This window comes from Triticum urartu, chromosome 7A (assembly GCF_056163025.1).
Source record: "Triticum urartu cultivar PI428250 chromosome 7A, HENAU_Tu73, whole genome shotgun sequence".
NCBI classification, from domain to species: Eukaryota; Viridiplantae; Streptophyta; class Magnoliopsida; order Poales; family Poaceae; genus Triticum; species Triticum urartu.
This window is the reverse complement of record NC_141879.1, coordinates 434,472,024-434,480,817: the sequence shown is the minus strand read 5'-3', so window position 1 is coordinate 434,480,817 and position 8,794 is coordinate 434,472,024. Positions and strand designations below refer to the sequence as shown.

The 8,794-nt window shown below is 50.1% G+C and overlaps 1 protein-coding gene across 1 annotated transcript; it reads left to right on the top strand.

Moving 5' to 3' along the window:
- The first annotated feature begins 1,848 nt into the window (after nucleotides 1-1,848).
- LOC125524998 (protein NRT1/ PTR FAMILY 6.3) lies at nucleotides 1,849-8,069 on the top strand. The gene is made up of 3 exons (XM_048690024.2): nucleotides 1,849-2,292; nucleotides 2,809-3,407; nucleotides 6,893-8,069. Exons 1-3 carry the CDS (start codon nucleotides 1,945-1,947, stop codon nucleotides 7,755-7,757), a joined length of 1,812 nt encoding a protein of 603 aa, XP_048545981.1. The 5' UTR covers nucleotides 1,849-1,944; the 3' UTR covers nucleotides 7,758-8,069.
- The last annotated feature ends 725 nt before the right edge of the window (nucleotides 8,070-8,794 follow it).

Sequence of the window (8,794 nt, the reverse complement as noted above, 5' to 3'; positions counted from 1 at the left end):
CAAAATGACTGAATCTATATTCTAAACTATGTCTATATATATCCGTATGTAGTTCATATTGAAATATCTAAAAAAGACTTGTATTTAGGAACGAAGGGAGTAGTATTGTACATCACTTGTGCAATTGTAGTTTAGCTTCTATCATTTACTAGTTACCTATAAATGATGTAAAATAATAGAAACTAAACTGCAATTGCACAAAAATAAAACGGTGCATATATGGAGCGTGTGTGTGATAGTAATATCTATCGCACACAGTTATGAAATGGACACGTTGACGATAGAAGAGGCAACGCATAGATTTTACAGTTTTTAACTCCGTGCGATAACATACCTATTACAAACATATTCATAGATTAAATGTTTGTGATATCCATATTTTCTACACGAGTATAGCCGCGTAATCGTTTCGGATATCTCTCCGATCAGACGTAACATCAGGGCCTAACGTGTGGGATAGGCCATGACTTCTCACGTTTACTGTACGGAAATTGTCAGTAGTCGCTCGCCTATCGCCGACGGTTTCTAGATCGTGTGGGAAGGACCCCCTATCACGCACACAGGCAAGACGACGGTTTAAAACTCTGTCGCGAAAAGGTGATAAAACCGCTTGTATAGCACGTAACGGTACTAGTGTGAACACGCAACCCCTCCATTGGTGCGTCGAGGCCATGGACGCACCATGGGTGTTGTTCGGCGCAAACATGGCGCGCCGTGCCCACCGTGTGAGGCAGCGGGCACGGGAGGCGACGGCGGCCCTCGCGGCGGTGGACGTCGGCGAGGTAGAGTTGCATTCTTCGACGCCCCGTATGGTGCACCAATCCGGACACCGCAACCGTGTCGTGGTGGATGTCACCGGCTCGTCCCAGGACGGTTCCATCGTCAATCTGACGTCCACCGGCACCGCCCGGGTTCCGCGCTCCGACGAGGAAGAGTAGGGCATGGGAGACGGCGGCACCTTGAGTCCCGTGAGTCGGCCGTGTCACATGTCCTACTTTACCTTGACGGCGACCGGACCAACACTCTGGGGAGCACAGCTGGCCGCCGGACATGTGCACGGTAGAACCAAGGGAGTTCCGCTTTGATTAGGTATCATATTGCATGTATGTAATAATATGGATTCGAGGTTTCTAGTTTGAAGTATCCGGTTGTAGAATCAAATACTTAAGACTTGATCGGTCACTGCCGGTCGCGTCACGGGCGTTTGAAGGGTTCGATTTGCCAAGCCCGGCTGTAGATGCTTTTATATTTTGAAATAGAGGGAGTATAGAAGTATTAAAAAAATACCAACGACGCAGCAAAGCGCGTCCAACTCTTGTGCTGGTTGATGGGTTCATTTATAAATCTGCTAGTTGATGTGATCATTTATAAAGAGAGCTTTACCTCTATTTCTTTGTGGTAATTTGATTTGAATTTGAACCTTGTGTTGATCGATTACTTTCATCTACCCTTGTGCGACCGGCGGACGTGTGCGTGCGCTGCGACTGCGATAGGCGATAGGCGATAGGCATGGCCGTGTAGTGTGGAGAAGCCGGCGGCCGGTTGCCGCCCAGCGATATCAACCGTCCACGTACCCCCACAACCCCAACAAAACCAAACCAATTGTCCTTCCCTTATCCTCCCAGGGAAGGGAAGGGAAGGAGCCGCAACCGCCCTTATCTCAGCGCAGATAATTTAGATTAGATCATTCTTATTATTGCATACGTATAATATAATCACCCTCGTCCAGAGGAGAGGAGAGGAGAGTCCCCAGCTAAACAAATCATCTCTTTCTTCTTCCCCAAAAGGCGAAGCACGAGATTCTGCCCAGAATACCCCCGCCGTTGCCGCGCCCGCGGGTATATATACCGCGCCCGCCACCTCCAACCCGCCACACACACACCCCCATACATACATACACACCGGCCAACCCGCACCACAGATCCTCCCCGCCGGCCGGCAACGATGGTCGGCCTTCTCCCCCAGACCAATGCGGCGGCGCAGGCCGAGGTCCTCGGCGACGCGTGGGACTACCGCGGCCGCCCCGCCGCCCGGTCCACCACCGGCCGCTGGGGCGCCGCCGCCATGATCCTGGTGGCGGAGCTCAACGAGAGGCTCACCACGCTGGGGATCGCGGTCAACCTGGTCACGTACCTCACGGCCACGATGCACGTCGGCAACGCAGAGGCGGCCAACGTCGTCACAAACTTCATGGGCACCTCCTTCATGCTCTGCCTCCTCGGCGGCTTCGTCGCCGACTCCTTCCTCGGCCGCTACCTCACCATCGCCATCTTCACCGCCATCCAGGCATCCGTGAGTACTCCTCTCCTACCTTTGACTTTGCTGCTTTGCCGTCCCTCTCCCTCGCCGTGCAAGTTTTAACTGCTTGACCCCTTTTTTTCTTCCTAAATAAAAGATCCCGGTCTTTTGGTGGTAGGTTGTTAGTTAGTATTACTCTTCAAAACAAGAGAAATATCAATCTGTAATACGTAGTTCCTTTTTTTAACAAGTGGAACACACGTATTAACTCGATCGATATACTGCTGTGAAAAGAACGGCCACCAAACCAACACTGTTTAATCATCATGGGTCTAATATATGCTTCCAAGATCGCGTATGGGACTATGGGTCCTCCGTATGCCACAGTGGATGATTAGGACTACTACTTCATCCTCTTAATTCGGAGATCAGTAATTCGCATGAGATTAAATCTGAAATTTTCCCATGATATCTTTTTTTTCTTTGCAAGGAAGAATTTTATCTCTCTCTTAAGTACAGAGTAATAGTTGCGATAGATAGTAATCCAGAAGCATCTATACGTACGTGCAGGGCGTGACGATCCTGACGATCTCAACGGCGGCGCCGGGGCTGCGGCCGCCGGCGTGCACGGCGGAGGGCGGCGGGATAGGGACCTGCTCCCGCGCTTCGGGCGCCCAGCTGGGCGTGCTGTACCTGGCGCTGTACCTGACGGCTCTGGGCACCGGCGGGCTCAAGTCGAGCGTCTCCGGCTTCGGGTCGGACCAGTTCGACGAGTCGGACCGCACCGAGAAGTCGCAGATGATGCGCTTCTTCAACTGGTTCTTCTTCTTCATCAGCCTCGGCTCCCTGCTCGCCGTCACCGTGCTCGTCTACGTCCAGGACAACCTGGGCCGGCCCTGGGGCTACGGCGCCTGCGCTGTCTCCATCGCCGCCGGGCTGGTGGTGTTCCTCGCCGGCACCCGCAGGTACCGGTTCAAGAAGCTGGCCGGGAGCCCGCTGACCCAGATCGCCGCCGTGGTCGTGGCCGCGTGGCGCAAGCGCGGCGTCCAGCTGCCCGCCGACACCTCCATGCTCTACGACATCGACGTGGGCAAGGTGGCAGCCATCGAGGGGGCCTCGACCAAGAAGAGCAAGCTCAAGGAGCGCATCCCGCACACCAAGCAGTTCCGGTAAGCTAACGAGTTACTACTTGGTGCACGCTCTCTTGCTTGCTTAACTCATTTCCTACTTACTCCAGTAGATTATTATGATAATCATGGATGACATGGGTCAAAGTTGCATGCGTGGCCTTAGAAGTCGTGAGAAATACTAGTCCAGCCAGTATAGAGACCACATATGGTACTGTTGACTGCCCCCAGCATGCTACTAGTGGACAAGAAGCTCGTAGCGTAGTGCAATAAAGAGCAGAGGAATAAGGCTGGCCAATTTAGTGTCTCTTAATCATTAAGTTGATAATTCTAAGCTCTAGTCACTTGGAATGGAAGGAATGCAAGTTGGTGTTAGATTCAGCTTTTGCACCGCAAGCCTGTCCCCTCCAAATCCGTTCATCATTTTCTCCCAACTTGGCCCTGCGTACCACGCGCCAACGGTGAATCTAGGACGAAAACGACCCATCCAGGCCCAGGCCCAGGCCCAGGCTAGGGTAGCCAGCCAAATGCTAGTACTACTACATTTTCTCACCCCCTAGAGAGAGACCTACTGACATGCCGGGCCGATCCACTTGCATACTGGTGTGTTTAGGGCGAGTGAGGAAAGGATAACCATGGTTGGCAGGCGACAAATGGCGAGTTTGGCAACCAGCGTACCAATACCAATAATTGCCACTATTCTATAGCAATAGCGATGGTACACCGTGCCCCTGTCCCCTCCCTCTTTCCTCTCCTCTCCATCGGTCCACTGATCCTGGCTGCCCCCGTCCTGTCCTGTCCCGTGGAACCATCTGCAAGCACCAAGCCTCCTCCCTGCAAGAATACAAGAGGTGTTGCAAGTGCGGTGTGTCATGTCATGTGCTACGTTACGGATTCAGAAACGCCTGATGGGACGCACTACATGCACTGGACTCATGCTGGATAGTAGGAGTATTACATACTCCTAGATAGGGATAGGCTGGCTCCTGGAGGGATGATGCTTCGGTGCCTTAAGACATCTACTTTTGTGTTCATGACATGTGGATAGGTACCGAAGCTGCGTCCCTGCTGGAGATATGGTCATGTACGGTGGGGAAGGAGGATCGTATCGGGGTCGGGGGCTCTGCTCTCGAGCCTGGTCGGTAGGCAAAGGCAAAAACTCTCTGATTTGCCCTGATTTGACCAGACTAGTTAGTAGTTATAGGGTTTTGTGTACGAAACCTAGTCAGCATTTAGCAGACGGCCAAGAAACCGAGGACGGCTATTCCAAATGGGCCTTGTGTTTCGAGTCTACTCCGTCCTTTGCAACCGACGGCTTCTCTAACACCAATACTATACTGGAGAATTATTATTCCACAACTGTCAAGCTAGTCTCAGAGCCACACATGTCATTACCACTTATCAGCAAAAGCAGCTCTGCATTGTCACCCCATAATCAGGCACTACTCCTATATAGGAGTACTGTACAGAAATCGTAGGTCTCTGACAAGCGGAAATCAAGTCTTTTGTGCCTGACAAGCTAGGAGAATTTCACTTGGAAATGAAATATGACCTGCACAAGTCTTGAAATATTTTATGTTGTTGTTATCAAATCAAACACACACGTTTTGACCGAAACTCCTTTTGCTAATGCTCCACGCCCACGGTAGGCCAGTAGAGAGAGCTAGACGGAAATCACCTCAATTATTAGGTGGGGTGGGTGTTTCTGCAGAGGAGAGGACCGAGACGTGTGCGTACCGAAAGCTTTGCGTGATTGGGGCAGTGGAAAAACGAAAAGGCCCATCAACAAGAGAAGAAACCCCTAGACACAACACAGGAAGAAGAAGAACTAGTGGTAGTAGTGGTACGTCGTGTCTCGTGTGTACTACTCTACTAGCAACGAAAGGAAAGTAAATTTGCCCGTTGCTTAGCCATCCCAGTGGTGCTAGCTGATGGGGACAAGAAGATCTAGGCAAACCTTTCTCGCTCACATGCGTCTGCCCTTCCTTTTTGCCATGGCTCACTTGGAAGCTGGGATCCACGCCACATCTCTCCTGTTCACGCTCGGAAAAGCACCGGAGATCATCCCAATCCCATGGACCATACTTCATCATAGCCTCTAAAAGGACTAAACCCATGTGTTGCTTGTGGTTGCCCTCTCTCGGCAAATGGTTGTCTAGGTTGATGAAGATGATGGGGAAATTAACCAGATCCACCACCTAGTTATTCATTAATCCCACCGTTAATTAGCCGCTCCTATTAGGGCACTGTTAATTGACATTATAAACAAACAAACGGTCCATCGCTGTTCGCTTCCTTTGCAAAAAGGCCGCGTGTCGTGTCTCACGTGTGGAGGTGGACGCTTATAATTTTTTTCCCATGCCGATCGACCTTGACACGGACAGGGTTATTTGGAGGGCTTTTTGGGGATAATGGTTTCTTGACAAGTTCCCGCCCATGATTTCAGCTCCATATATGGTGCTGACATGATTCTTTTGTTGAATACTATTATCATAATCATCACATGATTAGGCTGGCCCAGGTTCTACCTGGGGTAGCATAATCATCATGAACACACAGGTTTCCTTCCCTAAATAACTGGACAGAACATGTCTTGTGCCTGGTGATGCTAATTGGCTGTCGGTCACCTAAACCTATTTGTTTAATCCCTGTATGTTCCATAGATACATACTACCTCTCTCTCAATTTACAGGGCGTGCGCGTACTTCTAGGTTGTCAATTTGACCAACCTAATACAAGTCATATATTATAAAAAATATATCAACATAAACTTCGGAGTTTCTACTTTCAAAAGGTATAATTTTTGTGTTATATAGTTTACATTAGGATGATAAAATTAGCTACCTAGGTATGCGCGTAGGACTTGTAAACTGAAACGGAGGTAGTACATTCATGACCCGTTATTAAGTTCGGGTCAGGGAGATAAAACTCTGAATACTCCTACTTAGCTGTCGACGATTCCCTTCCAAAGAACTTGGTTGTTCTTCGCTTTGGACCCGTAGGTAGATGCTCGGCCTAGGATGATTTGTTGTTTTTGATCCGTGTCTCCATCCGACTGCAGAATCTTGTAGCTGTGACCACTGCTTTTAGCTTGCACTCGTTGCATCACAGGCTGTAGTGGCCAAAAGTGAAAGGAACGTCGCATGGTCTCTGTGTGTGTCAATTAAAATAAAATCCAATGCCTCATGTATGAACCGTATTTTTTCAAACTACGTACTTAGTTTTCTGATACGAAACAGCACTTGTTGCTGAAGCTAATAGTAGCAATATTTTCTTTTATGTGGTTTATTATCATGTCTCATGTGCAACTCTGAAGACACCAGCTTCTGAAACTTGTCACTAGACAACTGCTCGACTTAGCTTCTCAAATTGCTGAATTTAAACGAAGACGGTTCAATCGATTCAAGTTGATTTGATTTGCACTGTGATCCTTGTCCATTTCTTTCTTTATACTATGTAAAACTAAAGAAAAACGTATAACCGTAGTACTAGTTCTTGTTCTGATAGACCTCAACTTATCTTTGCAGTTTCTTGGACCATGCGGCGATCAACTCGGACCCCGCCGGCGAGCCGACCAAGTGGCAGCTTGCGACGCTGACGGACGTGGAGGAGGTCAAGACGGTGGCGCGGATGCTTCCGATATGGGCGACGACCATCATGTTCTGGACGGTGTACGCGCAGATGACCACCTTCTCGGTGTCGCAGGCCACCACCATGGACCGCCACATCGGCCCCTCCTTCCAGATCCCGGCGGGCTCCCTCACCGTCTTCTTCGTCGGCTCCATCCTCCTCACCGTCCCCATCTACGACCGCATCGTCGTGCCCGTATCCCGCCGCCTCAACGGCAACCCGCACGGGCTCACCCCGCTCCAGCGGATCGGCATCGGCCTCGTGCTCTCCATCCTCGCCATGACCTCCGCCGCTCTCGTAGAGGTCAAGCGCCTCCGCGTGGCTCGGGACTCCGCAGTCCCGGCGGGCGCCCCCGTGCCCATGACGGTCTTCTGGCTCATCCCGCAGTTCTTTTTTGTCGGCGCCGGCGAGGCCTTCACCTACATCGGCCAGCTCGACTTCTTCCTGCGCGAGTGCCCCAAGGGGATGAAGACCATGAGCACGGGGCTCTTCCTCAGCACGCTCTCGCTCGGATTCTTCGTCAGCTCGGCGCTCGTCACCGTCGTGCACAAGATCACGGGTGACCGCCGGCCGTGGATCGCCGACGACCTCAACAAGGGCGAGCTCTACAAGTTCTACTGGCTCCTCGCGGGGGTCTGCCTCGCCAACCTCGTCGTCTACCTCTTCGCCGCCAGGTGGTACAAGTACAAGGCCGGACGGCCCGGCGCCGACGGCAGCGTCAACGGCGTGGAGATGGCCGACGCCGAGCCGTGCCTCCACTGACTGACCAGGCGACGCGCCTGTCCGTCCGTTCGTGTTTCTCAATCGGACGGCCTTGATTTCTTCGCATGTTGTACCATACATATACTAGTATTGGATGGATCGTCGCGCGGTCGTCCACGTGTGCCTACGTGTAGTATAATGGGATTAATAACTTCTTAGAGGTGGGAAATGGAAAAGCTGGCGAAAGGGTTAGCGGGGCGGGGAAAGGGTGTCGGTGACTGAATGTCGCTGCATTTTGTGAAAATTCCCGCCCAGATGTAAAATCACGCAAATGAATGAAAGAAAAAGGAAAACTTGTGCTCTTTTGGTTGACCTGGGGTTTATCATGATCAATTTATTTTCTCATGTTAAGTTGGATGGAATTATTCTTTTTATTTTCAAAATACACTCAACTTTTTACAAATCGATTCAAAATGATGATTTGGATGACTGTCTCTTCCATCTATATATACTAGCTGAATGCCCGTGCGTTGCCACGGAGCAGGACAATCTATATAGGAAACAATCTACCGACTTTCTATTGTAAACGGCCAATGCAAATGGTCATGCAGTTTAAGACCGCATCCCAACGAATGTCTAATCCTCACGTTGCTCTTGCAACACCATGCATTCCTTTGATATTCTTCATCCAGTCCAAGAGCTTCCTTCTCAAACGCCTGACCCTGATCTTTTCTTACGTTTCAAATTGTCTCTAGATCCACACATTGTGTTTCTTCTCCTTTTGAACTTCGCCAAATCTCCATCACGACTCTTTTTTTGTAGGTACCATCACGAGTCTCAGCAAACACAAAGGTACACATCACCGAGCATTAATATTGTCATAATGATATGATTAGTGAGGTAAAGAAAGTGTGATATAGGCTGCAATCGGTTTCACATGATGGTTGTGCACTAAGAGCCTCTGGTTAAAACATGGATAATGAATGGTTAGACATCTGACAACAACATCTCTAACTACCATTTGGAAACGTTGACCATGATGAAAAGATGGAAACCATGTTGGGTTCTTGCCATCAATGATCAAACCATGTTAGAAC

Excerpts from the sequence above, each read along its gene's own strand:
- LOC125524998 (XM_048690024.2), top strand. The coding sequence starts at position 1,945 with ATGGTCGGCCTTCTCCCCCAGACCAATGCGGCGGCGCAGGCCGAGGTC. Across the intron at positions 2,293-2,808 it reads TCACCGCCATCCAGGCATCC|GGCGTGACGATCCTGACGAT; the intron begins GTGAGTACTCCT and ends ACGTACGTGCAG. Across the intron at positions 3,408-6,892 it reads CCGCACACCAAGCAGTTCCG|TTTCTTGGACCATGCGGCGA; the intron begins GTAAGCTAACGA and ends TTATCTTTGCAG.